Below are 15,174 nucleotides of genomic sequence, written 5' to 3' on the forward strand. Positions count from 1 at the left end.
ATTTTATAAATATCAGGTTCGGATATATTCCCACTCGTTGAACGAAGAGAAGAAAAATTGGAATGAACAACCTCAAAACTTTTCTACAGTGAACTATTTTAAAATGAATATAGAATTTTGAAATTAAATTTTAGATATGCGATGCATGCTGATTTCATTTTGAATCAATTAAACGTGTCAGCATTTTGCTTCAGACAATTTTTTTCGTCTTCTCTCTTAAGATGCGAGGTGTATGAGCGAATAGATAAAATGCCTGAATTCCGCGCGCAAGTGGAAAACACTCATGTCATATGCTTGAAATCACTTTTCCGAAGTGAGCTTAATACCGATTTCGACTACATTCTGTCTCGATTCACGTAAGATGTGAAGTACTGGGGCAATTAGGAAATTCGCTGAAAATAATCTGTGACTAGACATTCAAATTGGAGTTTTAATTTAATGTAATAAATGTTTATTTTCTGTGGGAATATACCTTGCATATACTCCGGTGAGGAATGAGCAAAATAGCTTTTGATTTCAGTGCATAAAGTAGGAAGAAGAAGGATATTGAGATTATGACATCATTTCATTGGCTTTGGAAAATTATTTTGAACGAAAATGCTATATCATCCGAATATAAAGTGCAGCAACGATACACAACATTCAGAGAAATTATTGCTTTAGTTCATCTAGAGAAATGCGTTACGTTTCGACGGCATTGACAGTGTATTGAGACATTTCCTATTTCCACACACTGACATTGCAAACTCTTATTGTTTAAGTTAGGGGGTGCTACCATCCACCGAGTTCCAAACAAATACATTTACTAATGTATTTTTGACTTGGATTGTGTGCGGTTCTTCCATACGTTGCAAGCGATTGTGTTGTGGTAACAATTTGATTGTTTGTAAGGAAAAAGCTGCCTCTAATTTGTCAAAAACTTAATTTAACTATATATATACACACACACACACACAAATATCATTCACCCGATTGTGTCATTGTAACATGATGGCTTTGCAAAACTTTACGATTTCACATTTTAATAGGGGGAATAAAGCATAATATACATTACCATGACACTTGACATTTTCATTGCCTAGCATTCAATGAGATTGGTGTTGAAGCGAACTGCGAGCGAATGGGAGTTGGGGTGGGTGATGGATGTGGTGTGAAAAAGAAAAAAGTGCCTCCACTACTTGTTATTGTGTTTATGCATTGTTAATATATCGAATAATGTAGTGATTTTAATTTTGAATGACACTATTTTGGGCCTAAATAAATCCCACTGCCGTATACGACACTAACAAGCCTAGCATTTGAAGCATAAGTAGCATGAGTCAACAAGAGATATAACAATTGTCATCTTAACGTTTCCTTAATATATGGATTGTTGCCAAAAAAAAAGCGTCAACTTTGTGAAAATGATGCTTAAGAATGACTGTTTTATTTGTTTCAAAGAAATTACATTTCCTTTCGAAATAGTACGGTCGACATTTGAATGCTCGGCAATAAAAGCTCGTGATTTTTGACGCCGATTAAAGTGAATCATAAGACTTTGCCTGCGTTCAAATGACACTTTGTAAACCGTTCATAATGAACGTAATATGTGATTTTCTTGTTGGTATAATTACAAACTTATGTTCTGCTATGATTCACGGCGAAATTGATGAGCTCTTTCTATTCTAAAGCATTCATTTATGAATCCATATTTCGTCATTCTCATCCCAAAAGATGGATACATAATCGCGCATATGTGTGACATTTTCAAAAATAAAATACATTTGAAATGACGACGTGATATCATGCGTAAATTTCATCGAATTTTGCCACTTTAATGCATATAATTAGTGTTTGTTGTTTGCGAGTGGTTTTGTTTGACATGATTTAGGCAAGTGAATGCAATTAGTTTATTCTTCACCAATTTTGCGCAAATAGATGGAACACACACATGCACACACACACACACACAATGCGAATGACTAAAAATGAGTCGAATAATAATTTCATTTCATTTTATCATCAAAATGTTGCGCAGCAAACCCCTACAATCAGTCAATGTATGATGATCAAATGTTTTTTTTTTTTTTTTTGGAGGAGGAGAATGGGAATTTACCACACAAATGATGCATGCACAACCAACGAAAAGCATATCTTATCGAGAAAACACATGAATGCATATAAAAAAGCCCATCATTAAGACAACTGATGTGACTCGCTCTGTCTCACTCTGTGTCACCGTCTTTATCTCATGCTATAGCTGTCGCTCATTTGGAGCCGAATGCCCCAACAAAACACATCGGTGTTGCACTGGAAGAACTACGTTGAAAAACCAAAATATAATTGCCTGGTGGATATGGATTTGTACTGTACCAATTCCCATAGCAATTATTTATATTTTGTCGTACGTAAGCGGTAACCATTTCCACTTCCCACACTTTCAATCGCGATTGTTCCCAGTGTCTTGGTCTGGATTTGATCGCATTGCAGTTGCCATTTACAATGCCATACAACTTCTGTCATTCTCCACAAACACACACACACACTTTTATGTACGCTATCCTAGTCGCTGTGCCCATGTGTATGTGCTGTACATAATGTTCTTATATTTATAAGTCTGATGAACATTTTTGGGTACACGAAAATTTTATAGGACAAAACCACTCGACTTAATGTTAAGAAAGCGATAATATATTTCATTTATTTGTTGGGATTTTCGTTCATGGATTTTTCATCGAAGCGTACACCAAAATAAATTTGCTTTCGTTTCAGTTTTGGCTCAGTGTGTTTCGTGTTCGTCTATGCGTGTGCGTGTGTGCATTTATGTGTGTCGTCGACATTTTTCAGAAAAAAAAAACATTCTCTTGTCCCATAATCATCCTGCCGTGCTTCAATATATAAATGTACACACATCTATTTTCGTTTGCTCGTTCATCAAACTTTAGTGACTGCGTGCATAAAATGCCAATGAATAACAGTGGATTCGGAATCCGATGCGGGGATAATGATGACGATGATGACAATGGTGTCAATGGAAAATCTCTTTCGAATCGTTTGGTTTTGTTCCATGCATAAATGTTTTATTTATCTTGGTTTCGAAGTTTTGTTTGGCTGCTACACATATGCATTATACAGTATCATTTTTATTCAAAGGTTTTTCTCCCTCTTCATTTTCTCTAATTTCGCCCTTTGTTTTGATTTGAATCGTTTTGTTTGTCTGCTTGCAAGTCGTCTTTTAATTTCTCTCACTCTTTCTTTTGCCTCCCCCTCCCTCTCTCCCTCTCTCTCTCTCTCTCTCTCTCTCTCTCTGTCTCTGTCTCTCTCTCTCTCTCACTCACCCACATAGAATTTTTTTTCATTTAGCCTCACCGTTTTCTGTCGAGTCTCGCGATTTTTTCTTTTCCGTTCCCGCCACCGTTCCAGTCACAGTACGTTCGGTTGCCATTGTCGGCGTAACCGTGTTCGCCGTCGTTTCCATAGTCGTCGGAAAGCATTTGAAAATGATATGGAAAATAAATCTTTGGCGAAGGCTTTACGTATTGTTTTCGAGCAGATTGATTGTCATCAATGTTCATGCACGTAATACGTTTTGTGTCAATACCAGACGATTTTATTACCGATTCTCCATTGCCACCCGATGTTGAGCTCATTGACATGCTATGTATTTTGTTTTGTTTTGGTGTTGCTTGTGAATTTTTTTTTTTGCTGCTGAGAAAAACCAAATTTTATTCGTCTTTTTCGCACAATGACACTGAAAAATGGTCCACGATTGTATACGAATGTGTGTGTGTTGCGGTGTGTAGGTGACTTGTATACGGTATGATACAATGGTACATATGACTAAAAGCTATTGTGTAGTGTGAACAAAGATATTGAAGCGCAAAGCGGTCGTTTGACGAAGGTACATTAGACGAGAATACGAATGCGCTCACGCGCGCGTGTGCACGCCACAACAGTGACTTTGAGACAAAGATTGCACATCGTATTCATCGTAGCAAGCAAAATATTGTAATTTCTTAATTAAAGTATGCAAAGCTTTTGTTTTGGTTTCCATAAGTGCTTCATAATGAATCACATACAATGTAATCATTGTGTGAATCAAGGCATTCTTTACCACTGCTCGTTTGCCTCTTCCTCTCGTATCCTTCTTCGTCTTGTTCGTCTCTCTTTCGTTTTTTTACTCTTTATTCTTTGATCGTGAATTGCCTTTGGGGCAAATGCAAGCTATATCTACAACTATGCCTTAATGTTCATGATTATGGCCATTATCTCGACACATCCGTGCATCGTTATTCAGACTAAATATTACCATACACAATGCAATAATGGCTTGTGGTTCGTTACACGTACTCATACACACAAACACATGCTCCGCTCATTCAAATAACACATATTTAGATATACATCAATATGTTACGCTACTACAACTACTTTCCAAACTCCCTTTCTCCCTCTCAATGTTTCTTTCTGTTCATGCTTCACTTGCCGCTCACTTTGTCTGCTCGTCTGCCAGCCTGCCTGCCTCAATTTTCAATTGTGGCATTCACTGTAATATTTTCTAATCTCAGCTATTGATCTATATGTCTTCAACTGATTCGCTTTGTTCACATGAGTGCAACATTTTTACCCGGTTCCATTTGACTTTAGTATGTTCTACTTTCTCTCTCTCTCTCTCTCTCTCTCTCTCTTTCTCCCTATTTCTTTGTGTGCGCTTATGTTTGCTTCATTTCGTTGTAATGTTCAACGGAAGGAGGAACGGGGGAGTAACTGTGAATGTGTGTCGAATGTGTATGAAAATTAGTTGAAGTATGTTCTTCGATGCCATAGTATTCATATCCATGGTGTATTGGGCCATAAGTTTAACAAACACCAAACCATCGACTCTCCATGTGTAGCGGCAAGACAATACTTACGCTTTCGTTGCTTCTACATTTGCAAATCTATGTATGTCTAATATCGTGAATTATTGCCGTATATTGTCAGGCAACTAGAAGATAGTACCGGAGTAGTATTTATGTTTTACTCATCGCCGGAGTTCATTAGTTCTAACAGCACCCCCATGCACCGGGCCACACGTCGCACCAAAAAAGAGATCACAATTCAAATGTACGGCAAATAAGAACAAATTAGACATCATTTACTATCATTAACACCCATAGACCCATAGCATATTTTCATTTTACCACCGAAAATATACGGCCATTGTCGTTTGTGAAATTACGTACACTGTATATCTGGGAAAGGAGAGCGTGCGCGAGAGAGAAACAGAGTCATTGCCGGCACACCATGTCGTTTTCGTTTCGTTTACCATGTAATATACAACACACATAGCTTGATGTACTTTCGATTTTCGAGCAATGCGTGTGTGTCGCATATGGTTTAACACACCATCTCGAATCATGTAATTGAGTCTAATAAGAAAAGACAAAAATGATGTGATAAATTCCAGGCACAAATAGCTGACTTGACTAACTTGATGACAGACAAATATTCGAATTGTCTGGCAAAACCACAGACATACACACACACACACACGCCCACTCAAATGAAGCTTCCGATGTGGCGCACATCCATTCAGAGCACTTTTCACTTAGGTTGCATGCTTGCGTCGAACATGTTGGCATTTTCCGACTCTATGATCCAAGAGAGACATACACACAATTAGAATCGGGAAGCGTGCAAATGGAGCACAGAAAATAGAAGCCAAATCTAATGATAATAATAATTGTAATAATAGTGAAAATAATGGAATCGAATGGCATTCGAACAAAAACCCCATCAGAACGATATGGTTTTAATGACATTTTTCGGTCTCTTTAATAATAAATTACCAAACGTTAACCAGGATAGAGAGCATACGCATCGATCATCACAATATTCATCGTTTCGATCGAAAGCATCGTTTTTCACATCATTTCACTTTTTTGTTGTTTGCTCCGCGTTTCCATGTCTTTTTCTCACATACGCTTTTGCTTTGTCACTTTCTGTACGAATTTTCTCATTGAAACGTCGAATGAACCATTCGGATACTCATTAAGAATTTTATTGTCGTGTTCAAGGGATCACTTGAAATGATTTTATTTGATGGCCAAGTGCATTTTTATGTGATTGATTTCAGCTTGAGCTGGTCTCCATCTGTTCGATTTTTCTGCTTTTCTTTGCCTTTTTTTTCGTGCTCTCACTCCAAATCAAACGAAACGAACTTAACGATCGAAAGCGGGGGAGGAAATGATAAAGAGTGAAAGAGTGGTGTACATGCAATGCGCAATCGAAACAAGCAATTAACTTGTAGACCTCTCGATCCAAAAACGACAAGGACATTTTACGATACCAGCTTATTGTTTTCGGTATCATTCCACTCCTTTTATGCCAATGACAATTAATTGATTAAATCGTAATCGAAGCAATGAATAGATACACAATCAAATGTCAGAGCTCAAGTTGTGTGCTTTCTGTGTGTGTGTATCATGGTGGTGGTGGTTATTGCCGTTGTCGTCGTCTGTTGATGTTGAAGGCAAAACGGATTATAGGGCCTCGAGTTTTCTTCAAATTGATAATAAAATTATTTATGGTTCTATTTGTGGTGCGACAGCATGCAACAACATCGAATGCCAAACAATAAAATTCACATTTTCACTCGCACGTAAATCATACATGACATAAGTATCTACAACAAGCGATGACTCTCAAATCCCAAATTAATTAACGTCACCGTATTATGTGTGCTCCATGCATTTATGACAGCAGACATCACACCCTCTCTCTCTCTCTCTCTCTCTCTCACACACGCATACTTACACTCGTGAATAGAGAGACAGCGAGAGACAGAGAGTGAGAGAAAGAGAAAAAAAAGACAAATAGAGCGCAACCAACGAAAACTAGTGAGGAAAATGTAATAAGAATGCCATTGTTGGCAATGTCGGTGAGTTTTTATGAGCAGCCATAAATTCGTTGAAAAAAAAAATAATCGGGAGCGAGGGATGGAGAGAGTGAATGAGAAAGACAGAGAGTGTGAGATCGAAAAATGGTGTGAATAAGAGACACCAATGATAGTGGCAACAGTGGTAATACACAGTCAGAGATTTGTTACAGGATAGGCTGAGCATAATGAAATTTAGCTAGAGCTACAATAATGCAAATCATTAAATTGGCACGGATTAAAATTAATTTTTCACAAGCCAATGTCGACCATAAAATGCTGCTAGATGGCATCATAAGTGCCCATTTCATTACTTTATTTGTGTATGCTTTCATGTATTTGCAGTTTGTTTTAAATCTCTCTACCATTGGAGTAGTGTAGCAGGGTAAAATGGGAAGAAGAAGAAGAAGAAAAAAAAACAAACACGCATAACAAATAACTAGAATATACTAACAATTCACAGATTCAAGCATACAATAATAAAAGCAGGCGGCAGCAGTTCAGCGGCAATGGTAGTACCAATGTTAACCTTTTGTGTACGCATACATTGTCATTTTATTTGCGTTTTTCTTCCCATTTTCATACGGTATGATGCCTATATTTATCTGCCCGTAATAAAATATTAAATCTCTATCACTGAGCCATGTGTGTTCTGGGACTCAAATTAAGCGCCACAAACCTACACATATGACTACGGTTGTTAGGAAGAGGGAGAGAGATAGAGAGAAAAAATGCGATAGACTGAAAAAGACAACACACAAGAGAAAAAAAAACGATATATAGAAAACAATGAACGGCGAGAGATTTAAGTTACACCGAATGAAAACGGAGGACGCAAAAAAAAAATCGCACACACACAGCAAGTGGAAAAGCGACAAAAACATAACAGTGACGGCATCGAAGGCAACAACAGCCATCGCAGTATTAGCAGTAGTGGCTGTGTAATGTACAACGTACAGTGCTAAATTCGAAAGCGGGGCAAAATGAGGACGAGCACAAAAAATGCCAAGTGAAACGTAATAAAAATCTGGTGTGAAGAGATTTATGATGCTCAGTGTGTAGTTGGTGTGTTTACAAGCTTTTTTTTCCCTTCCTCCCACTTCCTGGCTCTGCCTTTGCCAGTCGTCATCGTTTTTCTCACAGATAGCGGCGACAACGGCGGCGTATCATATTGGAAAATGCTCTGCCTCCTCTATATCTCGCTTCCTACCATCACTGTTGTTATCACTTTTGGCTTGTTTGCTTCTTCGATCGTTCACTAGTTCGCTCGTTCGCTCACTGCCAAACCTTTTCCAATGAAGCAAATGTGCCCCATATTTTCTCTAGCTCTCTCTCACACACACACACACACACACACTCAGTCTCTCTCACTTAAACAGGAAATTGAAGAAAAATACATTCGGCAAATTCATAATAAATCCTAATCAAATCCAATTTGTTTCATCGCAAAACCAAATACACATACTGTGTATGCGTACGTAAGTGAGAGAGAGAGAGAGGAAGTACAACACAGTAAAGGGACACAAATAACTAATGTTGTTGCTTATTTAACGCTATTATTCTCTCTACAATTCGATGTACATTGCAAAAGGGGTTTGTGAACGTAAAGTGAGAACAGAAACAAACAACAAATACATCGAACAATTTAAAAGCCAACTTGAAATATTCGCACAAATAAAAAATGGTCGATGGCATTTTCATCCAACACACATGCCCAAAACCCATCCGATGTTATATGATGAAAATTTGAGTCAATTGTCATGACGCTATTTTCCCACAAGCAAAAATATTCCCTTGATCTTTCAACTACTTTCTGATCTGATAGCAATCACAATGGCAAGTGTTATGCATAATATGTGACTTTTTAGTGGGTAGTTTTTCTAGTTATAGCTAAAAGTTAGTGCTGTGTCTGTGTGTTAGTCGTGCGCGCATTTTCATTCTTCGTTTCGGGCAATTTTATTGCTTCGTTTTATGGCGGGGTTTCATGTGTGGAAATGAGATAATATACGCAATCGATACGCGCATAATGCTATATCCCGTCGAAATGCCGTTCATAGCATATTGCAAATTTGATAGAAGACAGAAGAAGAAGAAAAAAAAACGGACGATGATGAAAAAATTTTGGCTCGTAAATTCGATCTATTCGAGTCGTATGTCTTTCTTAATGCTGACGTACTGCGTTGTGCTGCGTTTTCATCATCTCATTCCTTTCTGTCTCTAGCTCTCTTTCACACTTTCAATTTATACTACATACATCTTTATATTTATCTTTTTCACTATTTGTTCACCCACCCTCTTGTTCCATTCTTCTTACTTGTTCGCCTGTACTGTTTGCTGTCCCAGTTTTTATTTGCTTATGCTCTCGCAATTGCATCAAATTACCAGACATGTTGCAAAATGGCATTTCCGTTGTGTGTATGTCAGTCATCTCCACCCTATCACACACTCACAAGCACCAGTGTTATTTCGAAAATGCCATCATTCGCTTCATTTTATTTTCATCCATCGAAATAAAAGATTTTCAACTAGCTAAACAAACGGTCGTGCGCTCATTGAAACTAAAGATGAATCAAAAAACGCATAAAACATGAAATGTAATCCGCATAAGCTTTTCCATTTGATCCCAATTCATTGAGCATCAAACGCAGTTAGTCTAAATCCAGGCCAAAAATCAAAAACATACATAGACACACACACATACTCGGTCTCTCTCTTTCTCTCTCGCACTCACTCTTATCAATCGCGCAATAAAACAGAGCAAAACCGATCCGAAAACAAAATACAAAATTTTATACGGCTTGGACACTAGAATTATTATTATTATCTTGAATGACAATCCACATTTGATGGTTTAACTGAACTTTTTTTTGTTTTTGTGTGTCTTTTGTTTTTGCTTTGTGCTCGGAACCGTTTCGGAAACGAGCGAAATTAATTTATAAAAAGCCATAAAATTGTTCATAATCAAATCACTTGAATTGCTTTTGAAATTATTTGGAACACGAATGAGAGAGAGCATAGAGATAACTTGACTAGGGGACATTATCTGTTCGCGAATACATAAAATTTGTATGTTATTCTCCAAAATACGTAAAAATATGGAAAATTCGATAAGTTCAAAACGAATTCGGAAGAATTCGTAAAAATTCGCACTCCCAATACGATATTTGTGATGTATATTAAAACAACTAAATACATTGCCAATACGTTTCTTACGAACGGATTAACGGTACTTTTGGCAAACCAATGTAAAGGGTGTTTTTTTTTAATTAAATTTTTAAATTTCAAATAAAAGGCACAAATTCCGATATTTTGATCGTACAGCTTGGTTTATTTGATAGATAAATTCATATAATTTAATGTCCGACATACATTTTGGGGATATGACCACCTCCCCTCATTTTTTACCCACCCCTCCTGACAGTCCATTTTTGAGCTATTTTGGAAGATTTTGAGGTCATATACTCACAATTTCATGAAATTTGTTAGACTTTAAAGTGTAAATCGGTTCATTTTCATCTGAGTAAACAAAAGAATTCATGTATCGCCACGGGGAGTAGCCCATAGCCGTAAAATAGGGTCATTTTGTTGGATGATGTACAGATTACATATTCGAAATTTTGGGAAAAAACTTACACGAGACAGTTTCTCCAGTAAATTGATTTTTTTGCTCAAAATATGCTATGATATGGACATTTTATTTAATCCGGTGATCATCCAGACCAATTTTGTCAGAAAAAGTGGAAAAGTTGTTTTTGGGTATAGCCCAAATGGCTGTGAATAGAGGCTGCTCGATGAAACCAGATTACTGCTCAAAAACAGATTTCGTCACTCTGTACTAATGAGTTTTGGAGTTACTAATTTGTTTCGTTATTTCATGCAAATTTAGGCTAAAACCTGACCATATTTTGAGCACGAAATAACTTTTGTCGTCAATTATAAGCGGGAAAAAGAAAAAAAAAATAGGTCGAAAAATTTAGTGTCCTGAAGACCCCAAACTGTATGTCGGACATTAAATTATATGAATTTATCTATCAAATAAACCAAGCGGTACGATCAAAATATCGGAATTTGTGCCTTTTATTTGAAATTAAAAAAAAAACGTTAAAAAAACACCCTTTACAATGCATTTAGTGTAGCGAATCTTTTTTTCTCCATTTGCTCCCATCACAACAACAAAATATACTGCACACTATGTTCTAATGGAACACAATTCGTGTGTTCTACAGAAACAATTCGCAAAATTCGTAAAATTTGCCAGATAATTTGCGATCTATTCAAAAATTCAATTCGTCGCGAAATTCGGAGTGAAACTAATAAATTTGTTTAACATAAAAACCCCTAGTAACTTGACCTTTTTTAAAAGCCATAAAATTATTTCAATTCGAGCGAGAGGGAGAGAGGGAGACACACACACACACACACAGAGAGAGAGAGAGAGAGAGAGAGAGAGAGAGAGAGAGAGAGCGATAAAGATAAAGTTTCGATACGCTTGGCATAAATTTGATCGGAAAACAAACAAAAACTCTCTTTAGTCATTCAAATTGAAATAAAATGCAAAATGAAGAGCAAAGGCCAAAGCAATCATGACAATGGCTATTCACGATAAACTTGAATGTATCGAATCATCCTGTGTACCTTTGATAAAAAGGGCGAATAACTTAATTTGGAATACACGAAAACAAAAGCACTGGAACGCATCGAGCTAATTAATTTTTCTTGGAAATCTCTGTGCGAATCTCTTCTCATTAATCACAAAAAAAAATGAAGCAAATTAGGGGCCAATTCCGTTGACTTGATAACTAAATAATAGATGTAGTTTTGTACCAGCCACATTTCGAAAAGCTGAAAATTGTTAATTTTTCTACCGAGAATGAAATGCGTTTTTTCATTTGCACAGTATGGCGAGTGGAGTTGAGGTGCACACATTTCATACAACACGAAATTTCATGTCCAAATACATTTAGCAAATGTATCTGCATGGGACCGGCCCCTCTCGATTGTATGAATACAAATTAATACAAGCGATTTTTAAGGCAATGATTCCATTACCCACACTATATGGAGGAAAATAACAATTGTTGTCGACTTTTGGGGCACTTGATTAATTTTTTTTTTTTCATTTTGCAAAGTATTTCCGCTATTTTACATTCCTCAACACGATAACAATGATAGCGGAATTAAATAAACGCCCGTTAGTACCGGCAGTGTTTAACGCGATATTTTTTGAAGCAAAAACAGTAGAAAAAAAAGTGGAGTAAAAACCATATTTTTATGTTGTTGTTGTTGTTGCCACCACAGTTGTGTTGCTATATTTCTGTTGTTGAGTATGCTAATGAATGCGTGACTGACATGAAAAAGACGAGACGACCACACAGTGTAGAAATAATAATAAAATAACAAACCGACCACCATCACGAACATTTATCGCAATATATATAAATTATGTCAGTGCGAATTGTAATTGAGAGTCGCGCATGTAACAGCAATAAAATATGAAGAGATGCAGAAAAAAAAACCACCCCATACAAATATATATAATTCATTTGGCTGAACGGAACGACCGACTGAACAAATGAATGAATGAGCGCAAATAAAAACTTACCAGCATTAATTTTTCATATTCCTCTTCCAATGTACTACCGTTAAAATACCGTATGTATTGCGGTAAATTTGTGTCGGGAAAGTAGAAACCTTTGCGACAAATACATTTGTACGAGCCACGTCGAAAGCCGAGTCCAGAGATTGGTTCACACTGCGGAAATTCGAAAAAAAATAGAGGGAGAGAAAGAGAGAGAGAGAGCAAAACAGACAGATGAGAAAGGGAAAGAAAACAATTATATAAAATGAAAATATTGCATTAATGAATGGAAACTCAAGTGAGTTGTGTAACACGATAGACCTTCAATATGCATATTATTCAAGTATTTGAAAAATCGAGTGAGAAATATACATATACATAGATAAAAATAAACTCATTTTGCAGAAATGATGATGCTTTATTGCATAGATTGTTGTCCGATAATAGTGCTGTCCCAAGATGCTGCTGCTGCCTCGTTGAATATCGTACCATATATATATATTCGAATGGTGGCGGATGTTAACTGATAATATAATAAAAACTGACAAACATAATTTTTTTTTCGCTCATTTTTTCGTTGTGTGCACTACATTTCTGTTGGAAATAAATCGAGAGAGCGAACGTATAAGTAATAAGATAAAAAATAAATTAGGAAACAGCCCCTCATAAATTAAAAATAAAAACGGCCATAAAATGCCATATTAAAATGAGTAGGAAAATCGCAAAAGCCAAACACCACTAGACGACTGATATCACTGATGATATTCCATATAACGATATTCGACCATTCGATGCTTGGTCCTTCGACGTCAACAAGACGACAGACAAAAAAAAAATAAACATCGCGCGCGAGAAAGAGAGAGAGAGAGAGAGAGAGAGAGAATAGAAAATCAACATGCCCTGTATGTGTGTGTGTGCATGTAATGATCATAGAAGCGCACACACGCACCACATCACCGACTTAAATTGAGTGCAACAACACTCACATAAACTCGCTGCTCAACAAAACGACATAAAAACTTAATGATAAAACATCACATGAGATTTAACATGGAATTAAATTTTATTGTGATACAAAAAAAAAACTGACGCGTATACGCAGCACTCAGAAAAATAAATAAAATGTGGTAAAACGACTGAAAGGATAAATGAGAAGATAGCAAAAGAAAGAGAGAGAGAGAGAGAGAATCACCAACACCGAAAATGTGTATGTAACCACCAGCAAATACGGTTAGAGACCGGATATTAAATGTTGTTATAGAAAGCAACGGAATCGCTACTGATGATTGAGGTGTTTTCCACTATGCCATTTCACTTTTAGAAAAATATTTTATTTAATCAAATTTGAAAATTCGTGAAAGCTTTTTCCGGATGATGGTTGGTGCTGCTGTTGTTGTTGTTGTTGATTGTTCTCGACAATCGTTGACATTTTCATTTGCTCAGTCATCCGTTGGACCATAATTCAGAGAACTGTGTGTTGTGAGTGAGCCAACGAGAGCAAAAGAGTGAGACCATAATGGGAAGGTGTGTGAGTGTGTGTGTGTGTGTGTGTGTATGTGGGGTGGACGACTATGCATGCATCACTCGAAAATTTGTGGTACTTGAGCCACCACCATTAGCTTTTATTTTAATTTAATTTCAGAGCACATACGTTGCATACTGCTTCTCGATTCGATGATATTCAATGGCGCATCAAATCAGAAGAACAGAAAACGACCGACAGTGAGAGTGAGCGAGTGAAAGAGAGAGAGAAAGAGTAGCAGAGCTGGCTCAGCATTTTATTTGAATTTTTCACTGTTCAATGTTCCTCGAAACTATCACATTTGTCGCTTGGTTGAGCATGATCTCTCTCTTTCTCTCTCTCTCTCTCTCTCTCTCTCTCTCTTTCTCTTACCCTTCCATATTCTCTCGTGCCGCCATTCACTTTCCATCAGTTGCCACTGATTTGCAAATGGGAACGCTCGGTTAGTTAAATAAAAGTAGCGGAATTGACATTATATTTCACTTTAGTTCATTATATTGTGTATAGTTTGTTGGCTTGACTGCTTGCCACCCACACACACACGTCAAATTATATTTACATAATACTTTCGAAAAAGATTTATGCATGCGAATGTGCGAATATCATACTTTCGGTCGATCGCCCCATTGTTTCGACGGAAAAATGCAATAACGTATCAAATATTGGAACAAGCATAAAATTCCATTCGAACGGAATGGAATGGCTACATAAAACGACAAATTGTGCACATAAAACCTGGTGTAAATATCCATCAAATGAGAGAAAGAGTGCGGGCTCTTCATGTGAAATCCATTAAATCTTTATAGTGGAGAATGTGTGCGTACGTGTGCACATAACGCTTCAAATTATTTAATAATTCACGAAACCTTTCGCTGTGCTCCAATAAAATCAACAATGATTTTTCATTTTGTTTCTCGTCGAGTCGACGAACGACAAAGATAGACTAACAATTTATATTGAGAGTTAAAAGTCGTTTGACTTATTGATAACCCTGATTGAAAAGCACATTTGATAAACGCATTTCGGTAGTCAATGTAGATTAAAGTATAAAACTCATATCATTTATTTCTCAATGGCAATGCATTTTAGGTGGAAAAAAGAAGTGAATGAGAATTTATATGCATGAATGAAGTTCGTTCCAAGAAAAAAAATTTATGATGAAAAGAGGTATTTTAA

General features: G+C 36.7%; 1 protein-coding gene across 1 annotated transcript in view; it reads right to left on the reverse strand.

Moving 5' to 3' along the window:
* LOC129576475 (uncharacterized) overlaps positions 1–15,174 on the reverse strand; it is a 187,344-nt gene that overhangs the window by 71,223 nt on the left and 100,947 nt on the right. Inside the window, exon 6 of the mRNA XM_055461662.1 lies at positions 12,501–12,650. Within this exon, the coding sequence (XP_055317637.1) occupies positions 12,501–12,650 (150 nt within the window). The remainder of the gene's footprint in view (positions 1–12,500; positions 12,651–15,174) is intronic.

This window comes from Sitodiplosis mosellana, unplaced genomic scaffold (genome assembly GCF_009176505.1).
Source record: "Sitodiplosis mosellana isolate CC-2019 unplaced genomic scaffold, AAFC_SMos_1.0 Smas_scaffold_6191, whole genome shotgun sequence".
Taxonomy (NCBI): domain Eukaryota; kingdom Metazoa; phylum Arthropoda; class Insecta; order Diptera; family Cecidomyiidae; genus Sitodiplosis; species Sitodiplosis mosellana.